At 37.5% G+C, this 25842-nt stretch overlaps 1 protein-coding gene across 4 annotated transcripts; it reads left to right on the top strand.

The window, feature by feature from the left end:
- Positions 1-7541: 7541 nt before the first annotated feature.
- Positions 7542-15542, top strand: dusp12 (dual specificity phosphatase 12). 4 transcript variants are annotated; one of them, XM_007245057.4, is made up of 8 exons: positions 7595-7625; positions 8238-8293; positions 9391-9670; positions 10292-10405; positions 11158-11276; positions 13182-13269; positions 14282-14462; positions 15348-15542. In XM_007245057.4, the coding sequence occupies exons 3-8, from the start codon at positions 9411-9413 to the stop codon at positions 15495-15497; spliced, it is 912 nt and encodes a 303-aa protein (XP_007245119.1). In that variant the 5' UTR covers positions 7595-7625; positions 8238-8293; positions 9391-9410; the 3' UTR covers positions 15498-15542. The 4 variants fall into 4 exon arrangements, with proteins under 4 accessions (XP_007245118.2, XP_022529672.1, XP_007245119.1 ...); XM_007245056.4 differs by lacking the exon at positions 8238-8293 and having other exon boundaries at positions 7542-7625; XM_022673951.2 differs by lacking the exon at positions 8238-8293 and having other exon boundaries at positions 7542-7625; positions 14282-14511.
- Positions 15543-25842: the final 10300 nt, after the last annotated feature.

Here is a 25842-nt window from a genome sequence, read left to right as displayed (position 1 = left end):
CTGCTGGCATTAAAATTGTCTGAAAATGTAATACCTACAGCACATTACAGTAATTTTAAGACAATTTAAGACCTTAATTACCCAAATATTAATTTAAGGCATTTTAAGACTTTTTAAAGACCTGCAGGAACCCTGGAATAGAGTGGAGGACAGTGAGTGAAGAACACAGTGTTTAAAAACTCCAGCAGCACTGCTGTATCTGATCTACTTATACACTGTACCAGCACAACACACACTAACACCTCATACACCACCACCATGCTAATCAGTGCTAATCACTGCAGTGCTGAGAATAAACAAGTGTGGTGGTCATAATGTAATGCTTGATAGGTGTATGTATATATATATATATATATATATATATATATATATATATATATATATATATATTTGTGTACAATGGATCTGAAAAACATCCGAATGGAATATTAATAGCAGATTATATAAAGATGCGAGCTCTAACTGATCAAAAACAGCCTGATCCACCAGGAAACTCTCACACTCAGGGGCACTAAAATAGACCCCCAGGCCGCGGACGCAGGAGAGCCCACTTGGACAAACTCTGGACAGGAAGTTGATTGTGGCTGAAGAATGTACAGGTTACGGCCCTCATCACCTCTCTGAGGAAGAGCAGGAATACCCTGCCAAACTACAGCCCACTGCGCCCGCACGCCCATACGCCAGCACAGTAGCTTCAGGAACAGCTATTAGCACAGCTGAGACCCTCAGACCGGACCCTCGGAGCCATGCTCTACGTGTCCAAGTTCAAAATACCGGAAGTAGGGGCACTGAGAATGATGGGAAAGGACACACACACACAGGACACAGAAAGTGCACTATAGACTGTTAAACGTGCATTCCATTAAAAGAGAAAGTCGTATTTATAGAGTGAGTTATTAATACACAGCAGTATTCGTGAAATACATTATTAAAGTGCACTATTAATAGATTATTAAAATCCCACAAAGTCACGCACAGGATCAGGATGTCAACAACAGATGTGAAATGAATTAAAACAGTATAACCAAAATGAATGATTAATTAGAGCTGTCAGTGATGATGAGATAACATACATGATTAATCTGGAAACAACGTCATATTAAGGTTATTAAATAACATTTTATTTAAAAGTGAATCAATGTTGATATTGTAACTAAGGGTGGATGTGATTTAGTGTGTAGGTTTGACATCCCATTACTCCAAAATGCTACAGTAATTAACTGATACTTAATTATGATGATATCATAATCATATAGACATACCTGTCAAGTCTCCTGTTTTGGCCGGGAAACTACCGTATTTTACTCATATTTCCCGCTGTTCTCCCGTATTAGTATTTTCCCGTAAATTTTCCGTATTATATTAACATTTTAGAAACTTTGTTATTAAGGATGGTTTCTCTTAACCAATCGTGGTACCGGTTCAAGGAGAAAGTCCCGCCTTTCAGGAGAAACAGCCAATCAGCTTCCTGGTTTTGCAGAGGAGGGTCAGTGTGGGGAAGACTATTTTTACTATTTTAGGTCACCAGCAGTCATTTTGCAGAATTTGTGCACCCTGTTCAATTTTAAATCCATTAAATAATATATATATATATATATATATATATATATATATATATATATATATATATATATATATATATATATATATATATATATATATCCAAGTGCATTCCTGTAACAAATAGTAAAGACTTTATGTAAATATCTAGAAAAGGGTTTTTAATTTGGCTGTATTAAAAAAATTACATATTACAACAAAGGTAGACCTATCAGATTCTAATCATCTAATTGTAGTGTGTAAGTGGTTCACATGTGGTTATTTTAGATTTCTTGTAAACCTGTTTTAAAATGTAAGGGATATTGAACCTCGGTTGGTCTGGTGGGATGGCTCGAAGCGGGCGGCGGAAAAATTCCCTTATTTTTAAATCCAAAACTTGACAGGTATGTATAGAAAGGCTTTTTTAAAGGATTTAATGGCGACAGTTTAATATCCTGGTCTTATAGGACTCCAAAATCTGGTTTGTGCAAAACCAAATAGAAACTTTTCCTAGGTTTGACTTCCCATTATTCCAAACTCTGGTCAATACACGACCAAATACTGTTTTCTTTCCGCACTAGAAGGCACACTTAAAATCCGTAAATTTTATAATCCAGTTTTATGATCCAGTGCTTCTTACCAGTCAGGTAAGAAAGTTACTTACAGTACAGAAAGTTACTTACTTAAAGTAACTTAAAGTTACTCCGCTGGAGTGCAGCATAATACAGGAGTTTTTGTTTAGTTCCCCAGCACTGAGACCCAAGACTGGGGCAGTATTAGCATTAGTCGCTAATTTCGCTAAGCGCTAGCTCTTTTGCTGTTTAGAAGTGAGTATATTAGACTGTAGCCTGCTGCTAACCCCGGCTAGCACTGCTGTAGCAGCATTAGCATTGCCTGCTAAACACACTAGCTCTTTTGCCGTTTAGAGCTGAGTATTATTGGATTGTAGTCTGCGTGTTTACCGTGTTAAAACAAGCTACATGGTATGAACCGCTAGCTAATATCGCACTAGCTTAACAGAACACTCAGAGTTCCTCAGAGTAGCTCTATCAGGCTTTACTCACCCAAATAAACAGTTTTCATAGGAGAAATCTATGTAGCTTAACATCCAGCGCTCGTTTGACTTTAAAAGAAAATGTTTTTTTTTTTAATAATTACAGTTTCTGTTTACTTAACTTAGCTTAGCCTTACAGGTCTCCCCACTCAGCAGCAAGAGCGGCTAAATTAGTAGGAAAACATAAATTAGACGACACCCCTGTGCCTATTATTGTCGCATAATGTGTCTTATAATCTGGTGCGCCTTATGTATGAAAATAGACCAGAAAATAGATGATTATTGATATATAGTGCGCTTTATAATACAGTGCACCTTATAGTGTTAAAAATTCGATAGTCAATTTTCCTGCATTTGTCATCCCATTAATTCAAATTCTTACAGTGTTAATACTTAAAACATAGATACGTGAAACATGAATACTATTACAACTATTACTACTGCAGCTCGGTCCACTTTTATTCTGTAACAGCACTTTTATATTATGTATTATTCATGCTTTATTCTTATTTTATTTTTATTTCCAATTCCTTGTTGTTCTTTTACATGTTTTTAATTTTACTTCTCTTTGTTTTAATTATGTTTGAATCAATCTTGCTTTATTCTTATTTTAGTTTTTATTTCCATTTTTACTGTTGTTCTTTTACATGTTTTTTTTTATTTGACTTCTCTGTGTATTTTCTCATTTGTAAAGCATTTTAAATGACCGTTGTGAATGAAAGGTGCTATATAAATACACTTGCCTTGCCTTGCCTAAGTGTTCTTCAAGACTTTGGTGGTGTCATTTGATAATCCTTAGATTTTGTTATTTTATAACAGTCTAAAATCTGGTCTATGTACTGCATTTTTTTTTAATTACCATTTTCCAGCAGCTTATGCAAGCTGCATGACAGGGATTCAAATCAGCAAACCCCTGGTCATAGTGGCAGTGCTGTAGATGCTGGACCACTCAGTGTCTCCGGGAAAGTTTCTTTTAATGTTTACATAATGTTAGTATTTGTCTAGCTTGTTTAGTGAGAAGTGTTCTAATAACGCAAAATAATGCAAAACATTATTATCTCAGATTTGTTCTATTTTTATAATGTTCCTGAAACATTATTTCTGTAATGTTACAGACTAACGCTCCAGGAAACTTTCTTAAAATGTTCTCTGTTAGCTGGGAAATTCCTATTATAATTCACCAGTGATGTTTTAGTGGTTGAATGGTCTACTGTTGAGTTTAGAAGGTAGAAAACAATTTATTCAGGCTGAAATATGGATTAAATCTCATAACTAACTCTCACTGTCTTACACATCCCTCCTTTCCTCCCTCTCTCTCTCTCTCTCTCTCTCTCTCTCTCTCTCCCATGTGCAGATACACACACACACACACATACAAACACAAACACAGGACACAGAAAGTGTACTATCAATAGACTGTTAAACGTGCATTCCAGTAAAAGAGAAAGTCGTATTTATAGAGTGAGTTATTAATACAAAGCAGTATTTGTGCACTAGTGTACTAAAGAAAGAAAAATACAAGAGAGTGTGTGCACATTCCTGCAAAGTCACGCACAGGATCAGAACATACAAATATATTGTTAGAAAATAAAGCCTAAGAGAAAAAAAACTTTCTTCCTAGATTACTTTTTTATGAAAACCCCCTACCTCCGAGTATGAACAAGTAAATAATTATAAACTAAGATTTGTAATCTAAATCAGTAATATTAGTAATAGTATAGCCAAAGAATTGAAGCCCATACCCCTGAGGATGATACAGTACATTATTTTAAACCAATACATATATTAAAACAATATTAGTAATGCAGTGGCTTGCAAAAGTATGCATACCCCTTGAACATTTTTACATTTTGTGACCTTATAACTACAAACCTTTTTATTTTATTCAGATTTTAAGTGGTACATCAATACAAATACTTTTGCATGTCACACTTTTCAGATTTTGATTTGATTGATCATTTTTGTTCCACTTCAGAATTATGTGCTACTTTGTGTTTGTCTATCACTTAAAATCTCAATAAAAAAACATTTAAGTTTGTAGTTGTAAGGTGACAAAATGTGAAAAAGCTCAAGGGGTATGAATACTTTTGCAAGCCCCTGTAGTAGTCCTATTGCCAGCAAACGGCCTGAGTCTGAGCCACTGTACAAAAAATTAGGCTGGTGGTTTTAATCTTATGGCTATTTTGTTGTCTTAAAACGATTAGTTCTATTCTACTATACAGTATATCAAGTGCTGTTGTCAGATTGGACACCGAATGCTTTCTTTATGTAAGAGAAAATAAAGAATTCCTGCCAATACATTAGGGCTAGGTGCACATTACCAGGCTGAAGTGACTCAAATCAGATTTTTTTGTCAAATGTGGCTCAGATCTGATTTTTTCATGGCTGTGTGAATGTGCCAAATGTGATTTTTTCTAATCAGATTTGAGTCACTTTCATATGTCTTCCTAAATCAATTATGTAACTGATCCATTAACAAGCAACATGAATGTGAACGGTCAAATCAAAATTCATGCTTCTTTTTGCTTTTATGCATTAGTGTTAGCGCTACGTGCTTCTCTCTCATACACATAACACATCTCTTGGAGCAGCTGTGCAGCTATAGCTGCAAAAACAGCAAAAGCAAACAGCCCAGCCTTTTTTCTCCTCCTCAACCTGAGCATGACCTTCAGACCAGCTGGTTGCTGTTTCTCCACTCCAGCAAAAGATGCTCCACATATGAGCTGCTAACTCATCCATTTCCCTTTATAAAGCTAAGAGCAGTGTTGGGAGTAACGGCGTTAAAACTAACTAGCGTTACTAACGCCGTTACTTTTTTTCAGTAACGAGTAATCTAACTAATTACTATGACTATAACTAGAACGCGTTACCATTTCCGACACCCCGTTACTGCACGTTACTTTAGCCGCTCTATTAACTTTTTTTTTTTTTTTAACTTCGCTTTGCCCTGGCTAACCCCTCCTCTTTCCGGTGAACTTGAGCTTCTGGTCGCTGTGCCTGTGGTTTGGCGTGGTGAAGTGAGGCACAATTGTGACGATTTGCTGCTCTAATTAATTCAGTGATTGCCGTGGACAACCCAAGTTCCGAATTAAGGACGTTAAGCTCTTTTTAGCTGCTGCGGTTTTTGTGGTGCTGCTGCTTTCTCTTTTGGTGAAGCTGTTATATTAATACCATTTTAGCGGTCATTAGATTGTTGTTTTTGTCCATTATTTTGTTTTGTTTATATTTACATACTTCCTTTGAGTGTGGCTTGATTTGTTTAATTTTATCCCCAGACTTGTTTTCCGTTTTTTACGTTTTTTTCAGTATTACAAGTTTTAGTAATTTTCTTTGGTTGTGTGGAGAATTTCGTTTTGTTTTTTTGAAATTCGTTAGATTATATTTTTGTCAACATTTTGGATTAATTTTCGTTTGTTATTTTTATAATAATAATAGTAAATGCATAATTGATTTCCTTTTTTTTGACGGGCGAAATAGTTACTTTTACTGGTAACTAATTACTTTTATAGTGGAGTAACTCCGTTAGTAACTCAGTTACTTTTTTGGAGAAGTAATGAGTAACTATAACTAATTACTTTTTCAAAGTAACGTGCCCAACACTGGTTACGAGTCTCTCGTCTCTCAAATATGAGTTTTTTTTGTTATTGGTGAAGAAGGAGACGTTTATACACATATCAGTGTGTGCATGTGATGCGTTTCAGATACAGATCACTTACATTTGTGAATGTGAACCATCAATATAGCCAAATCTGATCCGAGCAAAAAAATTCGGATTTGTGAACGTAGCCTGGGACTTTCTGCAGCAGATGAAAAACATGGTCTAAACAGTATGAGAAATATCAAGCCTCTGTTATTGATCTGTGGAGCAGTGGAGGAACTATGTCATCGGGAATGATGGTGTGCTCTAGTGCTGCGCGATATGACGATAAATATCGTCCCTATCGTTTCTACAGTAATTTTATCAATTATTCATGTGAATATATAAAGTAGGCTGTGATGAAATGTATTGGCGTGGTCACTTTGCATAAACTCGGTTTATATAAGTGATAATAAAGTAATCTTCGCAAAAAAATCTTAATTCATAATGTGGTTTTGCGGCAAGACGCTGCTTTAAGTTGTTTAAGGGACACTTTAAAAAATGTTCATTGAGTTTATTTTGATAACTCAATTTAAATACCTGTATAACCTGTATAAAAAACTCTACTCTTTGGACACGGTGAGTTTTAAAGCTGAATAAAGGTCTAATAAGCACAATTTCATGAGATTTTATGAGAAATGTCACTGTTCAGGCATGTAACTCCTGCCCCAGAGTGACTGGCTCTTAGTTAAATGTCACAGCGTCATCCGATTTAACACGCAGCATCTGAGACAGACAGACCTAACCCCAGAGAAAGGCCAAGACTACACTTATAGCAACACATCATGCACACTCGACAGCACGGCATCGAGGAAATAAACAAATAATGTGGATGTTCTTATTTGCTCTGCATATTGACGAGAGTCTAAGGGTTTTGATCACAAAAAAAAAAAGACTCTGGCTCGTTTGCACTCTTGGTGAAGTTTGTTTGGGCAGGTGGCCGAGAGGAGGTGGTCTCCTACCCGTCTATCAGCTGTACTCCACATGCTTGAGCTATACGGCTGTTCAGGTGCAGTTTAACTTGATTTATTACTCAAATAATCACTACAGCTACTAGCTAATGCCACATCAGCAGCTCCTGCATTTGCCACTCCCGTTTAAATGATTGATTTCCCTTTTTAAGTCAAATTATTTCTGTTTTTATTTATTTATAAAATGTTCTCACAAATACTCTGCATAACACCGGAGAATAAAGTAAAATAAATAATTTTAAACAAATATTGTGACATAAAAAATAATATACAAAACTGAACCATATCTCTGAAGATTTGTCTGTGTGCGTTTGGCGCCCTCTGGCGGCTGGATGGAGATGTACAGCACAGCTGATCCGGAACTGAAGTTCTGTGATGTTTGTTTCTGATCGGGGGTGTTATTGTAGAGGACCGTTAGAAGCAGGTAAACCCGTTTATTTTAGGTTTTTCTTCAGTTTTTAATGGTTTTTAAATGATTTTCTGCTTAAGTTTAGAATCAGATAAATATTTACAGCATCTGAAGATGTTAAATGTGTATTTTAATAGAGATATTAAGGCGCTGGTTCGCTGGTTGTTGGGGGAATAGTGGAGAAGTGAAAGAAACGTGTGTGGTTATAGCTTTTGAGTCAGTATCAGTATAGCGGGTCTGTTGGGTTGCAGCTTTAGTTTTTTTTTATTTGATATAAACATTGTATAACCATATATTTATCATGATTTACTCTGAATTAACACATTATTACACATAAAGATGAATAACCCTAAAGAGCCCATAGTGACGTGTGTGTCATAGACCCTTTTTTTTATCTGGTGGAGACATCAATTGCGCTGGATTTAGGGCGTGTCAGTTTGTCTTTGTTATCATAACGACGGGAAAAGTGTACTAATGTACTAAGTCTCTTAATTAATGATGGGTGTGTTTTGGGTGTAACATGGAATAAACCATTGTTGAGTCCCTTTCCATTCCCTTTAAGAGTCAGGGGAGCTCTGACTTTGGCGCGTTTGAATCTTAACAGTGCAGCGCTTTTGTGCTTCTCAGCAGAGGAAACTGACTTGCACGTTCACACTGTGAAGATGTACCAGCAGATATTTATTGTAAGTGGTTAAATAAAACTGTCTTTTTAAAAATAATTTAATAATTTAATTAAATCATTTATTTTTCATAAAAAAAAATCAAGCTATTCAAACTAGCGATGCAGCGATGTGGGAATTCTAGGCTAAAGCTAATATATCCGATATTACAGAGGTAATGTCCATATACACATTTATAACTTACAGAGAAATTTCATACCCAGGTGTAACTTAATAACTAATAAAAATAAATAAATAAAAATATTAACTAAATTGATTTTAAATAGCACAGCCAGCATCCCTTGGTCCTTTTCCAGAATACAATAAATCGGTCAGCGAATATCGGTTTACAATATCAGCCATAAAAGCATTTATTATCCAATACCTATATAATTTCAATATCAATGTGCATCCCTAATTTGAAATAATTCCCTGTCCACTTGTCCATCTAGTAATAACCCCGTCCCTATAAGAAAGTATCCTTTGACATCATCTGTTATGTCACAACTCTGAAGCTGAAGACACTTGCTACTGTATGTTCAGCAAATAATATTCATTTTACTTAATATTTCTCATATTTTCTCATGGTAAGCTTAAAGAGGTAAAGCTTAATCTGTCCACCCTGTCACAGCAAAATATCACAGTAATTAAAATAATTTTAGAAAATCTAAATGTGTTTCAAACAGAAGAAGAACAGTCCATCAAATGATAATTAAATCTAAAATTGTCCACCCTGTACTGCTGCTTGCAATAACATGGTGGATAAATGCTTGAGAGGAAACAGAAAGTTTGAAAATATGATTTTTGTGCATTGTGAAGTTAACAACGACGATAAATAATTGAAAATTATTGTGGTATTTTCTCTCTCTATATATATACATACAAACGATTACAGATTTAGGTATTAATCTAGGAATTAATAACATGTAGAGCTGTAATTGAGCTGAAGTTCATTCAGCATTTGTCAGCTCTGAAACTAAAAAGTGAATCTGTACTTCTATGTTTGGATCTAAAGACAATCACTGAAATGAAGACCTGGAATATTGCTTCAGTAATTGTTTGCCCTGTAAGTCCTTTTCTACTTTTGTACCTTTTTTCTAATATTTTCTTTCCTCCTCCAGGCTGCATATCTGGGAGCACCATGATCACTGTGGATACTGGTCTCTGTATCGGATCTGTCTCAGATCTGAAGGACCCTGAAGCTCTGATTAATGCTGGAGTCACTCATATCCTCACTGTGGACTCAGAGGAGCCGAACATCTCCGGCTTTCACAAGAAATTTGTTCATGCTTTAGACGATTCATCTACAGATCTTCTGAGCAGACTGGATGACTGTGTGCATTTTATAACAGAAGCTCTCGCTGCATCTGAAGGCAAAGCTTCATCGGTCCTCGTTCACTGGTGAGCTGCAGGGTTTTACTATAAGTGTGGGCAATATTGCTATGTTCATATTGCGACTCCACGTGTTTAAAAAAGCTGCGGTGTGAAGTTGGAGTATTACCCGATGTTCTTCATGTCTTTAGCTCTATCCATATGGGATTAGTGTTTCAGGGGGACGTCTTTAAAAATGTTTCACACTTCTGATCAGTGATGAAACTCTTGTTTTTTGGCTTTCATGGTCACATTACATTGCGTTCAGTAGCTCCATCATTTCCATTTGCTGTTGTGTTTATGTGGATTTCTGGCAGTGGAAAAAATGCTATTTTATTTAATGCAAAGTGACAAAACTCCGAGATGTGCGTCCAGGTGGGACTAAAATGACCTTACGACCCTGAAGTTCAGAGAAAAAAGAGTTGTGACATAACAGATGATGTCAAAGGATACTTTTTTATAGGAACGGGGTTATTACTACTAGAATTATTTTGAATTAGGGATGCACATTGATAGTGAAATTATATCGATATTGGATAATAAATGCTTTTATTAAATATTCGGCCAGTATGGCTGACATTTTAAACAGTGGACTAAAACTTTTGTACAGTACTGTGTTTTTTGTGATATTTTATTTCATTTTTTTCTCAGTCATGTGGGTCAAAGCAGAAGTGCTGCTGTTGTTACTGCTTACCTGATGAAAACAAAGAAGCTGAGTCTGCAGGATGCGTACGCCAAACTCCAGCAGCTCAAACCAGACGTTAAGTAAGTTCAGATAAAAGCTTCTACACTAGTTTTGGTTCCCATGACTTTTGCCATGTCCTATGGAAGATAAAGAATGGTGCATTGATCTGTGACATATGTGTGGGGGGTCTCCTGCATTGAATGTTGTTGTAGTATCTGAATTTCTGCAGGAGTGGCTTGGCTGTTTGCATGGACAGTTCAAGCCAGATGCCACCGGTTACTATCATTACCACCCACTGCACTGCAATGCACTGCACTGCACTGCACAGCTCTGTCCGCTCTTAATGTCAGTTTTCCATGATGTATTGCTGGTTTACACTTGACACTGTGTGTGGATGCAGGAATGTAAAATACCCGCTCTTTAATTGCAGAAATAAACATCCCATTCTTATTCCAACTCCCGTAATTCACCTGGCCTTACTATGAGCACTCTGGACAGTGTTCCGTCAACCTCACTCACAAGATACCACCTCACAAACTATAGAGTTGTAGGTGTTCCCAAGCATCCCCTGAGGCTTATGATAAATTTTTATATACTGCTGGTCCATGACTTTTGGCATATCTAAGTTTTTAAGTCCCGTTTTTCCGCCAAATTTAGTAGACGATCTCGGACTCCCCTTATCACACAATGCAACCAGTTTTAGAGATTGGAAGGGCAGTAATCCAAAAAAGCCAGACATATACTTTTTTAAGTGCCACTAACGCAAACATGCTAAACATACTTGGAGGAGAACACTAACTACCAGATCTGAACATTCACCTTATATTTTCAGAATGAACGAGGAGTTTCTTGACCAGCTGGTCCTGTATGAGTCCATGAACTGTGAGCTCGACACGAACAGTCCGTTATACAAGCAGTACAGACTGAGGAAGGTCACTGAGAAATATCCAGGTATGTCCAGTCTTCCATCATCTACAATAAAAGGTCTGGGTATCATGTTGTAATTGTAGAAGGAACACTCAACCCAGAACAGTTCCATGAACTTTTTTTTTATTTAATGTGTCCATAACACAACAGCAGTATGTGTGTACTGCAAACATACATTCAACTGTAATTTTCACACAGTTTCCAGCACCTTCAGCGTCAAAAAATACCTTGAAAAAGGCTTTGAATTTATTATAGAAAAAATTTGGATTCATTTTCTTTTACTCTGAATGTAACTGTCTATAGCTGCTCCCAATTTTTTCTTAACTGGTTGATAAAAGTGCCGCACTCCGACTGATGGTTCAAACGTTTTATTACAGGTATGTTCTGTCTTACAACGCCCAAGACCACCGTGAACACTGAAATAGAATACACAGTGGCAAATACACATCAGTAAAACCTCCATGTTACAGTCTATGAGTTGTTTGACTGAAAATCACTACACAAAACTTTAATGCTCTCAAACGCAATTTACACACATACAAACACAAGAATATTTCAATTAAATGACTATACCGTGTACACCTCCAACCAGAAGGTTAGGCATTGCTAGAAGTCCATTTCGTCCTGTTTCACAGCCCTTTGTCCTTTTAGACCGCTTGCACTCACCGACTGACTAAAACCGAAACTTAACTTTTTTCCCCCAAGTGCACCATGTGACCAACTGATGAACTGCTGACATGGTCAGATAACGTTATTACTTAAACAATTTTCTGAAGTATACACATAATAATCAAGAAATGTACAAATATAAAATGTACATCAAAAATAAAATAAAATAAATTAATAAATTCACAAAAAAATTAATGCTTATATTACTGCATTCGCTGCACTGTCACTGCATTTAAAGAGGAACGAATGTTTTTATGTCATATTGGCCATGCATCTCGGGTTTGTAAATGAGTTAATATTTTTCATTAATTGGTTTAAGTTGTCACTATTAACATCTGATGTACTATGTTCTTTTGTAAAATGCTGGTCTGTCAGATTTGCCAATCATTGCATTGAGTTTTTATTTACATTTATCTTACATTTACCCCAAATCAGAAAAAGTTGGAAGATGCAAATAATGTAAAGATTTCAGTGGTTGTAATGTTTACTTTAGCCCTATCAGGACATGATTAGGTTCTCAGGGGGTCCTGGGGTAATTTTCTCTTTTATGCGGGTCCTCTTTGATTTTATTCCCGTCCAGAACGACCATGTACGTGTTTTTCTCAGATGTCCTCTGAGAAAATTACAGGCTGAATCATCTGCTATTTTTCACCGAATCCGTGGTCCTCCAGTAATTTTACTCCTGTCCAGATCCACATCTCTGAGTTTCTTCTCCTCACATTTAATAAAGTAGCTATTTGTCAACTGCCACGCACTGTGGGTGTGTGTTTCCACAGAGATCCACGTAAAAACACAACAGCGAGTGGAAATGGAGGAGCTACTGAACGCGATGTCATGTGACCGAGAAAGCCTAAAAATTCACTGGTCCTCCTGTTTTTAATGGCAGTCCGGATGCAAGAGTTTCCTCTAAGTAAAAGTGGGAAATATATTTTGCAGACGTCCCCCTAAGAAACTAATTCCGTCTGGATAGAGCTTTTAACTGTTATTCCACTACTCAACCTCATTTCAAAAATAAAATAGCATCAGAGTTTAGGAATATGTTTACGCTGATGGGCATGGTGGTCTGGAAGTGAGGTGTGTTCAGGTAAATATCTGGTATGTTTCTATCTTGGGTGCGGGAAATACAGTGCACACTGTGTGCCCTCAGCACATGTACACCCCTTTTTTGTAGTTTAGCACAAGATAAGGGCCTAGATCCTGTTTTTAATAGTTTTATGAAGAGCCCAGAACAATGTGCTTTGTTTTGTTTTATTCACTCAGAGCTTCAGAAGCTGCCCAAAGAAGTATTTGCTGTTGACCCGGCACAGACCCAGAACACTGAGGTGGTCTACAGGTGCAGGAAATGCAGGTGAGAATATATTTCAGTTTATTAATGTTTCACAAATATTTGTGCATACCCCTTCTGACACAGATGTACAAATGAACTCATTCAGCACTCATTCAGCTGTTTAATCCCCATAGAAAATTATGCCAGTAGAATTGAAATTTTTGCAGCAGATCAACATGACATTGTACCCATGATCCCATTGGCACCATGCCTAATGCCAGGCGTGGGGTAGAGGGATATAAACCCCCCAGTATTAAGTATTGACACGCCCCCAGTATTAAAAAAGTTTGGGCACTCCTGATATTTTTTATGATTTTCCTTTATAAATCATTGATTGTTCGGATTAGCAATTGCAGTTAAATATATCATATAGCAGTTGAACACAGCGATTTTGAGCATTGAAATAAGGTTCATAGTATTTACAGAAAGTTTGCAATAAATCTTTAAACTAAATTAGGCAGGTGCATAAACTTGGGCCCCAACAGGAAAAACTACACTAATATTTAGTAGGTCCTCCTTTTGCAGAAATAACAGCCTCTAAACTCTTTCTATAGCTTCCAATAAGAGTCTGGCGTCTGGTTGAAGGTATTTTGGATCATTCTTCTTTACTAATCATCTCCAGTTCAGTCAGGTTTGATTCAGGTTTCTGATCATGAACAGCCGCTTTAAATCACACCACAGATTTATAATAATATTCAGGTCTGGGGACTGAGATGATCTGAGATGATCATTCCAGAACATGGTACTTGTTCCTCTGCATGAATGCTTTAGTAGAAATATCACTGTGTTCCTCTGCTATATGATATATTTAACTGAAATTGCTGATCTGAACAACCATTGGTTTACAAAGAAGAAACATGAAAATTACGTTGGCTGCTAAACTGCATATGTAAATAAGGGTCACCTTCAGTGTATTGCGATTTTAGATTAAGGTTTTCAAATTCCAAAGGTAGGAGGACCACAAAAACAATTAAGTATCAAATATTGCTGGTTTAAAAGCGTGCCTGTTTGTTCTGTTTGGTGCTTTTTCCAGACGGACGCTCTTCCGGCACTCCAGCATCCTCAGTCACTGTCTGGGCAGCGGTGCATCTGCCTTCTCTCATAAACGGGTCAGTGTCGGGGGTTCTGCAGAAGATCAGACACAGTGCACCTCGTACTTCATAGAGCCGGTCCAGTGGATGGAGGAGGCACTGCTGGGAGTGATGGATGGACAGGTGCTGCTCGTTATCAGTCACACACTGACAGATAATGACAGTAATAACTGTGTAGTAATAATAATTGCTAATTCAATGTAATATTTTACAGTTTTTGTGTCCTTGACATAAAAGTGAATTGCAATCTGGCTGTTCAGACAGTCAAATTGTAAATTGTAATTTGGGCTTCACCTCAATACATATATAATACATTTGTGTCACATATACAGATACAGATCCCCACTATATCTTGATCCAGTTCAATGTAAAATATTGCAGAACAAAAACACAACATGTGTAATTAGTGCTGTGCGTTATGACCATAAGCGTATATCACAGTATTTTTCAAAATTCTGACGGCTTTAAGGTATATCACGGTATCTTTATTAATATTATTTATTTATAGTTTTTAGATTTTTTTTGGCGGTGCTGTTCTAAGCACCTACGCCTCTAGGGGTATGGCGGTATGTGAAAAATGCATTATGGCGGGGAAATTAAAACCAGTATACCGGATATACCGATAAACCCGCCCAGCACTATGTGTAAAGTGAACATCTTTTTAAGCAAATGCAAACTTGTGTTTTTGATTGTGTAAATAAGTTCATATCCCAATCAAAAACACACTAAACTTGGATAAAATGGATAACACCTCCTCTGTCAGTGAGCTATTACATCATGTTGGAGACTTGGGTTCAATTCCCGGTCGGGGTCACTAGGCTGTGCTACACCAATAAGAGTCCTTGGGCAAGACTCCCTTACTACAACACTACATTAGCCCACCTCTATAATAGGAAAACCTTGTAAAGTCTGTCTGAAAAAGAGCCTTAGCTACATGGCAATAAAAATAATCAAATGTGCCTGTAAATTATTGTGTTAATCTGTGTGTGAATGCTCTTGCTCTTGCAGCTCCTGTGTCCCAAATGCAGCTCCAAGCTGGGCTCCTTTAACTGGTACGGAGATCAGTGCTCGTGTGGACGCTGGGTGACCCCCGCCTTCCAGATGCACAAGAACAGAGTGGACGAGATCAAACACATCAGTATACCAGCTCTCAAGTGACCCTGCTGATCATTTCCTGACACAAATAAAACTTTATATTGTTTACATTTTGTAGTTTTTATTTTTTTTTTTCTTTGGAGAAGAAAGAAAGCCCTTATTTTTACTTTCATTATTTATCCACTAAGTGGCGCCATACTGCTGCCTTCCCATTTATAGCAGTTCCGTCAAATAGAGCTTTGGCAACCCAGCAATTCTTGCTGAACATATAAAAGTAATATAGGGTCATTTTGCTGGACTTGTAATTAAGCCCTGTACTAGACTAAATTTTGCTTTTATTGGTAAATCTCTATTTAAGAGGATGTGTAATCCGCCTATAATATTAGTACATTTTTTACATTTTTGTGAGTAACTTTTGATTATAGATTTGTAAGTTTTTGTCCACACTGTAGTGGTATACCTTTCTGATATGAATTATTTTCCAGTGATTAAATCATAAGAAGGCTGATTTCAAAAACAAGATTCAGTACATAAATACATACAGCACATAAAACAATAAATAAGTAATTAGATTTAGAACCATAAATGTTTTTTTTTTTTTCTTGAATACTGGACTGTTCCAGACTATGAAGGAACACGTAAGGATGTGTTAACTTGCAGTTTCTGAGGCTGGTAACTCTGATGAACTTATCCTGTACAACAGAGAAAACTCTTGCTCTTCCTTTCCTGGGGCGGTCCTGATGAGAGCCAGTTTCATCGTAACATTTTTTAACGGTCTTTGTAACTGCACTTGAAGATACTTTTAAACTTCTTGAAATTCTTTCATTTCTTAAAGTAATTTTTTTACTTAGTTGAGTAGTTATTGCCATAATCTGGATTAGAACATTACTCACATAGAGCTATTAACTGTATACCTGTAACTCAACCTCTTTTTTACAACTTTACAACCGATGCTCTCAAACACTTTATTAAGAGACAATAAATTCAAGTAATTAACTTTTGACGAGTTCAGCACAGCTGTTAACTGAAAGATGAACATTGCAGGTGACTCTACCTCATAAAGCTAACTGAGAAAATCCAGCTAAGATGAGCAAAGCTGTCTTCTAAGCAAAAAGTGTATAAAAAATATATAAAAAGAAATTGTTCACTAAATAATTTCATGTTCTTCTTCATAGTTTGGATGATTTTACTTTTAATCTACAATGCAGATTTTTTAAATAATTAAAAAAACACTGAATTTAAGGTGTGTCCAAACTTTTGATTGATACTATATATGAAAATGTTCACTGTAGTAGAATCACTATATATAATATATATAATTTTCTATGACTTTTTATTTAAAAAATCATTACTAAACAGGAACATAAACCCATAACATAATGAGGAATAAAGGTAATGCAATGTTTTACATTAGAGTGCAGATTTGTATTTTTACAGTGCAGTGGGCGGATGCATGCATACTTGCACATCAGTGTGTAGTCATTCTCCAATAATTAAAGTTTGTTAGAATTATTTAACTTTTAATATTTAACGTTTTTATACATACTAAAAATGAATAATCTGATGAAGATGGAACAAGTGGTTTTCTAGTGCAGTAAGTTGCCTTGAAATTTTTCATATTTACAGTGCAATCAAAGCAATTCTAAAGTCATTTCACCGCAGTATTTGCTTGTTATGATGTTTATTGCTATCTTACACCCTGCAAACAGTCTATTTTCATGCCTTCTGCCTGCATCGTTTAAATAGCGAAGGTGCTTGTGCATATATCTGCATGTTTCGAGCTGGTGTACTTTTCCTGTCGTTACGATAGCAAAGACACATTGACATGCCCTAAGTTAAGCTGCACGGTGCATGGAGTCATGGTTCACGGCTCACTACAGATTGCTAAAATATGACCCATTGTTTTGGATAAAGCATCTAAGGGTCGTCCTCCTAAAAGAAAAACAAAGCTGACAGAGACGAATGCTGAGGCCTGCCCTGTTCCTAGGTCAGCTGGTTGCCGGCTGGAGATGACCTGGAATTAGTGTTGTAAACCTGCACTGGTGGGGTCAGAGGATGCTTTCTGAACGCTTGACATTCTGCTTGTTGTCTTATTGACCTTCAATGAGCCTCTAGGGAGTTCTGCCCCATTTAGGTCTTATAGCCAATAGTAATGTAGAGTGTAGGAGCCCTAGAGACCGTCTGGCTTCCGCACTGAGCTGTCAGATCCTGTCAAGTTTATGAGGGTCATATCCCCAGTGTAATGACCTGACCTCCAGTTGAAAGTGGCGAGAGCTGCTCTGTGTGTGTGTGTATGTGTGTGTGTGTGTGGTAGTGACTGTGTGATTGATTGAGTAAATGATGAATTGACTAATGGACTAATAGAGTGGACTAATAGAGTGGTTGTTGACAGTGAGGGAAAGCATTTGCTTAACTTTAGGTGCACCCAAACAGATTCAGAGCCAGAGAGAGCAAATGAATTCATATTAGAGGTAATTTATTCATGTTACATAATTATTAGTGCTTGTAAAAAAATACACTGAAGTAACAGCATTAACATTTTCAATTATTTTTTTTTGATTTTCATTAAAAATGATTGTGTTCAATACAAAATAACTTTTTAAATTAGATAAATCAGTGTTGATACCCAGCCCTAGCAGGATTCCACTGGATTTCTGTGATAAATACCCGTTTGATTCTTGCGCATGACTTGGGGTGAATATTTAACATTAGGACCAGCATTCATCCTCTCTTAGACAGCCTTGACCTTTTCCTGGAAGCTACTGGAGCTACAGAGTCACTGTTTTTTCTGAGCATTGCTGTAGGACCATAGAAATCCAATGGTCTGAACACACCCAAAGTGTCCAAATGACATTTTAATTCAGACAGCATGAGAAATGTTTGAATGTTGGCACATTTATTACTGGTGGTTGGAAATACCAATAATGGAACTCCATAATGAGCAGAGTGGTGCACCTGAGCAAACCCAAACTTACTGGAAGTGACCACAGAGTCACGGTCACACTAGCCATGCCAGCCAGCTACAGCATTATTAAACACAAATACTACTACTACAATACCTTGTGATTCCACTTACTGGCCACTTTATTAGAAACACCAAATAAAAGTACCTTGTGCTTCCATTCACTGGTCACGTTATTAGAAACACCCACTGAAGTACCATGTGCCTCTACTTACTGGCCACTTTATTAGAAACACCTACAGAACCTTGTGTTTTCACTCACTGGCCACTTTATTAGAAACACCTACTACAGTACCTTGTGCTTTCACTCTCTGGCCACTTTATTAGAAACACCTACTACAGTACCTTGTGCTTTCACTCTCTGGCCACTTTATTAGAAACACCTACTACAGTACCTTGTGCTTCCACTCACTGGTCACTTTATTAGAAACACCTACTACAGTACCTTGTGCTTCCACTCTCTGGCCACTTTATTAGAAACATTTACAGTACCTTGTGGTTTCACTCACTGGCCACTTTATTAGAAACACCTACGAGAGTACCTTGTGCTTCCACTCACTGGCCACTTTATCAGAAACGCCCACTAAAGTAACTTGTGCTTCAACTCACTGGCCACTTTATTAGAAACACCCACTACTGTAGCTTGTGCTTCGACTCACTGTGGCCACTTTATTAGAAACACCTACGACAGTACATTGTGCTTCCACTCACTGGCCACTTTATCAGAAACGCCTACTAAAGTAACTTGTGCTTCAACTCACTGGCCACTTTATTAGAAACACCCACTACTGTAGCTTGTGCTTCCACTCACTGTGGCCACTTTATTAGAAACACCTACTACAGAACCTTGTGCTTCCACTCTCTGGCCACTTTATTAGAAACACCCACTACAGTATCTTGTGCTTCCACTCACTGTGGCCACTTTATTAGAAACACCTACGACAGAACCTTTTGCTTTCACTCACTGGTCATATTATTAGGAACACCTATCTTGTTTTCCACTCACTGATCTGCTCCAGCTTTCTCAGAACTGGGCGAGGTCTGTGTGGAGTGTTTGAGGAGGAAGTGGTGGGTGTATTTTTCTTTTATTTGGGTTCTTTTGAAGAGAGCAGCCTCCGCTGTCGTGGAGGAAACATCTCAGGGTCGTTCTCTTCAAAAGAAAACACAGAGGGTATAGAGACGTCTGCTGAGGCCAGCCCTCGGGTCAGCTGGTTCCGGACATGAACTGGAATTAGTGCCATAAATCGGGGTCTGTGTGGTCAGACAGGGCCCGGCAGGTCCTCTGATGGATAATTTAGTGGCCCCTGAGGTCAGAGAGCTCTGTGTGTTTGTGTGGGAGCCCGCTGTTTGAGAGGATGCAGATGTATTCCTTAACTCAGGGATGATATCTGTGGTTTTGAGAGGCATGCATTGTGCTGGACTATGGTGAAGTCACCTAGACTAAACTGTGTCAAACTACAAGTTGTTGGGGCCTGTTTTTTGTGTCTTCTGTACCGGCCTGGCTTTAATGGGGCCTACATACGTCCAGTCATCATCAAAGAAATAGTTGCACCCAGAACAGTGTGTGGGATTGCAATGCTAATGTATCTGGAAGAAAGATAAAAGTTACCAAAAACAATAAATGATTAAAGTTTAGACTGATATGAGCAATATTTATAGATCAACACTGTGTAACATATGTGTACACAACATGACAGACATCTCAGCATAGGGTTGTAGAGGTTCCTCATGGTGCCCAGCTCAAGTATCTGTCGGCTGATGTATCAAAGCTGGGGTTCTGGTATTTTCCTCTGAGGTCATCTGGGTGCCTAGTGATGCTGCATTGGTGGAGGGATTGGCTTAATCTGGCTTTACAATTATCAGTGGAGACATGCCCTCATCCTCACCCTCTCAGTGTTGGGTTCATTGCAAGTGATAGGAGGAGTCTAAGCGAAATTGGAAACAAATTGGGTAAATGTATAGAAAGAAGAAAAAAGCAACATCATAGCAACCACCTGGGATACAATATGAACCACACAGCTACACCATACATACATTTAAACCAAATGTACAGTAGATGTGCTCGTAAACTCAGCTCTTTTAGCCCATCAGAAGCCCTAAGAATTGGGACATCCCTTCAAGCAACCAATAGCATTAAAGTTCAGCAACCTATCTGCTGCAGTTAATCAACTTTTTAAGAGAGGAGGCAAGTGGTGCAGGAATAAATGATTACTGTCCATTCCTGAAACTCTGTTCCAAAGGGAAGGGTTAGACTCGAATGAAGGGGTAGGGGTAAGTGGTAGGGCCAAGGGGTGAAATGGGATTGGGCCCATGATCTTCTTTGTAGCTCATCTCACTTCAGACGAAAGCTGAGAGGAAAGCATCTACTGTAAACATTTACATGAAGGACTATTTCTGCTCATTCTCGACATTCAGCCGTAACCCACTTACCCCATTAAACTCAAGCCACTGGGACTTTCCCCCAAACAAACCAAGTCAGATTCTGTACTGATTTCAGTGCTGAGACAGAAGTTTTTAACTTTCTCTTCTATTGTTTTCTGCAATCGCAGATCACAGACAGATAAACCACTACAGACCTCAATGTGTGGAGTTGACTCATACAACAGTACAACAGTTTGGGCCAAAAACAGAACAGAACCGCCAATTCTCAAACAAAGAACGAGATCTGCACAGTCATTGACAAAATAAATAAAAAAATAAAGCACCTCGGACTGCTTCAAAATGTGGCATGCAGTTCTGTCTCACACAGATACGTAAATGATTACAGCTGTGGTCCAGTTAGACTTCTGCTGACTGGTTCTGCTACAAGAGGACGAAAAGTAGAGCTTAGATCAGGTCCAAAATATCCAGCCTAAACCGGCCCAAGCCCGTGTTCGTTCTACCCGAGCCGGACACACCCCATACATTGCATTTTGAGCCCGAGCCCGATTTAAACCCAACATTTTTTTTTGTGAGTAAAGCGATAAAACTGAGCTTTTTAAAAAACATTTTAGGGCTGTTAGAATGAGCGAAACCTGTTCAGAATGATGTTAATTAACATTGCAACACTGAAGAAGCATAGAACTGTTGTTTAAGAAAAATGTACATTAAGAACAGATATCTAAAAGATTAAAACACAAACTCTAATCTAATATAATTTAACATGGTTTAAGAATAAAAAAAAAATCTAAATTATTTCTCAATGTTTAATATTGAGCTTATAGTCTATGTGCAAAAACACAAAAAAACAGTATTAACTCACCTCACTAAAGTCAAGTGCGTAATACGGACAAGTGGAGTGTGCACTGTGCACTTGCTATATTGTGATTATAACAACATTTATTGTTATATAAAATAAATATAGCATTAAAAACAGACGCCTATGTCACAGACTATTTTCTTGAGCCTGGTTTTGGGCAGAAAATCTAAGCTCTAATGAAAAATATATCCCACATTGCCCTATAAAAAGCCTCTCAAAGGCAACTTTTGGGTAATGAACCTTTTGTTGAGAGACTGTTGTCTGCTAGAGATGACTTTACAACTCATTCAAGGTATTTTTCCCAATTAACAAGCTTAGACTCAATCAGATTTCTCACATTTCTGTAGCCCTACATCTTAAATTCAAGTGTAACTCTTCACCTCGGAACAGAGTTACAAAGAAAAGGGTAAAACCTTCCCCTAAGATTTGGGACATCCCTTTTAATTAATACATACTGTATATAGCCATAACAGTGGAGCATTAAAGTTCAGCAACCTAGCTGCTGCTTAACTAGTTAACTTTAGCTTTATCGTATACGTCCGAAAGGGGGCAGGTGGTGCAGAAATGAATTATTATTGTCTATTTCTTAAGTCTTCTGTATTGAAGAGCTTATATTAGCTTTTATTAACTTTGATTTAATAAAATATTTTCATTCCACCTTAAATGCTGCTGATTCTGCAGTCTGTTGCACCATTTAAGGTGGAACTGGAAAGTTCACTAGCTACATAGACAAACAAATAGCGATTTTTTTTTTTGCTGGTTATGCAGACAATGAAAATTAAAACTACACATGAATTACACATTATTTCTGGGAATATCTCCACCAGATTGCAGCACTTGGTCTGTCCGGTTGCCAATTTTATTGACAAGCCAGCATTTATGAAAGGAGCTGTGACATTCATCATTTCTTCATCATTCTACAAGTGTAGAGCAGGATCTACAGGCCCAGCGGCAACAACCGTACAGAACCTGTACACCTCCATACCCAACCGTATCTCATCTTCTATCCAGGCTAGAGGTTCCAACCGGGTACTAGAGCCTCCTTTAAATACAGTACAGTTTTCCCCAATAAACATATCCTTTCACTCTAATATTTATAATAACTCACATATATCATCTTTGCATTCCAACTATCCACTTCTTACTGCATTATTAATAAGTATATTTATCTTATAAACTGTAATATCATACAGGCCTGACATTTGGACACTCACGTCAAAACCTTCTGACACACGTCCCACACGTTTCCTTCAGGCTTCTATCAACAGCCTGCTCTGCTTTATTGTAGAAATTGAAACCACACTGTTCCAACATCCCAGATGACACTGAGCTCAGAAAAAAAAACAAGTCATTCATTTTTACTGTGACCTTTATTTGACTGCAACATTTCCAGTTTTTAAAAGACTGTCATATTTAGCAGTAAAACCGAGTTCCTCAACAAAGGACAGATGGGTGACTTTATGAGTTTGAGCACTTTTAAAATAGATGACTAGTCTTGTAGTGCTGGAGACAAGTCTTTGGGAAATCACAAATCTTGTCTTTGTACAATGTTTCTTATACTTATGTGAACCCAACATATTTTATGTTTTTTTCCTGCTCAGCTACATTTTGGCTTATCGTATTTTTTGCACAAGGGGACACTGAATAAGATGCACTGTCAATGAAAGTCTATTTTCTGGTCTATTTTGATACATAAGGAACACTGGCGCATTAAGCAATTTTCTTTTAAAGTCAAACGAGCGTTGGATGTTAATACACAGATTTCTCTCCTGGTGAGTTCAAGCAGTTTATTTTCAGTAAGCTTAAGATTTCCCCATTTCCACTACGGCTAAACGCCAGTAAATCCTAATGCTGCTCCAGCAGTGCTAGCCGTAGCAGGCTACAGGTAGATAATACTCAAGCTCTGAGCGGCAAAAGAGCTAGCGCATAGCGTGGTTATTATCTAATGCTAATAGTGCTCCAGTCTCTTTGTTAACTAATAGTTACTGTTAACTAAACTAAAACTCCTGTATATTGCTGCACTTCAGCAGAGAGGCTTTACTGCTCCTTAATGAGGGTCATGGTGAATATAAGGCTTGTGTTGTGTACAGTAGTAAAGTTGTGAGTGGTATTAGTGAATATAGTAACTCTGTATTGTAGAGCTTGTTGGTGATAAAGGGCATGGTGAATATAAGGCTTGTGTTGTGTAGAGTAGTAAAGTTGTGAGTGGTTTTAGTGAATATAGTAACTCTGTAATGTAGAGCTTGTTGTTGGTGATAAAGGTCATGGTGAACATAAGGCTTGTGTTGTGTACAGTAGTAAAGTTGTGAGTGGTCTTAGTGAATATAGTAACTCTGTATTGTAGAGCTTGTTGTTGATGATAAAGGTCATGGTGAATATAAGGCTTGTGTTGTGTACAGTAGTAAAGTTGTGAGTGGTTTTAGTGAATATAGTAACTCTGTATTGTAGAGCTTGTTGTTGGTGATAAAGGTCATGGTAAACATAAGGCTTGTGTTGTGTAAAGTAAAGTTGTGAGTGGTATTAGTGAATATAGTAACTCTGTATTGTGCTGCTTGTGCTGTTATTCTATCTTGAGCCAGATTGAAGATAAATGTGAGAAGTGTAAGGATGTAGTTGGGATTCTCCTTTTTCCTGTTTGTTTTACCTGCCTGTGGAACTGATTTATGGTCAGTGGGGTCAGAGGTGAGTTAGTATTGTGAGAACTGGAGGTAAATGTTTCTTTTACTGTCTTCATCACTCTGGGAGAGGAAGAGCAATGCTCATTTTAATTGTAATGTTAATTACATTCCTGAACTGTAGGTCTGTGGGCCATGTCTAGCTTTACACATTTACAAATCTTTAAATCCTAATGAATAGAATTATATAAACAGCAAGAGGCCACAAACATTGTAAATATATTTACACTACATGTCTACATATTTGTAAATACCCTTTCTAATTATTATTGGATTTTTATTATTTTATTATTTATTTACTCAGTTTTATTCTGCAGTCTAGTCCATGCTAAACACTACATGGACAAAAATATTGGGACAAAGTTGGTCCTGCTTTTGATGGATCAACTGTTTCTGCTGTCCATTGAAGGTGTTTTATTACTAGATTATAGAGCATTTCTATAAAGGGTTTTACTGCATTAGTGAGTTCAAAATGTTGGATAATAAATCATACCAAAATTAGTGGGTGGAGCACCATCTCACCAACTCACTGCTGGGGGCTTTTTACCCCTCTAGCTTAGCTCATGCCTAGCACTGGGCATATTACCATATCATGAGACCCCTAGACCTGTATATAAATCATAGACTGTATAGCTGGACAGAGCATCATCTCTCAAAAGTGAAGCCACTACAGTTTGGGCGCCCCCTGCTGTTCGGTTTCAGAAAGTTATGTAACCCCACCCATCCCCATAGGTTTCAATCGCAAAACAGACAACTTTTAATCACGTTTTTTTTTATATACTGTAATTTTTAAAGTTTTTAAAAACGTTATTCAGCTCTGTTAAACAAAGGTGTGGTTATTGTAAAAGGGCTGGTTATGGGCGGGACCAATAACAGACCGTCAGCTCCGTTCCGCTCCGCTCTGCAGCCTGTGACCTCGAGGCAGCCCTCAGGGGCGGGGTTATTTAAATGAGTAGGCTGTCTCTCCACAGTCTTTCTCCCTCCTCTTGTCTCTACTGCGCAGACACGGGTTTCAGGATCGCCAACATGGAGGAAAATGTTGGCTTCATTTTCATTAAATGAATAGGAACAGTGATACGGTGTCCATCTTTTTTACAGTCTCTGATATAAACCTACCCTATATATTCCCATAATGAGGCTGCTGTAGTAACTAACATTTTACTAAACTAACATTTTCATTAAAGGTGTGTAATGTATTTACATTCATTACTCAGGTAGAAGTATATGTACTAAAAGTTTAAAATACTTCTGTAGAAGTTGAAATATCAACTGAAGCTTTTTACTCAAGTAAACATGTAAAAGTTCTGGATTCAAAACTACTTAAAGTATACAAGTAAAAGTAATGTAAGGGAAAAGGATGCCATTAAGGACAAAAGCATAAAAGCTATAGTGCACTACCCACCCTACCTTTTTTTTAAAGCCATAATATAATATAATATTGTATTAAAATGTTAATGTAGATTAATTTGGGGTGCACTAGGCTCCCTGTTTCAGCTGCATTTATGTCCATTGAAAATACATGTATTTTAGTAC

The sequence above is a fragment of the Astyanax mexicanus genome, chromosome 18 (assembly GCF_023375975.1).
Source record: "Astyanax mexicanus isolate ESR-SI-001 chromosome 18, AstMex3_surface, whole genome shotgun sequence".
Lineage (NCBI taxonomy): Eukaryota > Metazoa > Chordata > Actinopteri > Characiformes > Acestrorhamphidae > Astyanax > Astyanax mexicanus.
This window is presented reverse-complemented; position numbering and strand designations above follow the sequence as displayed.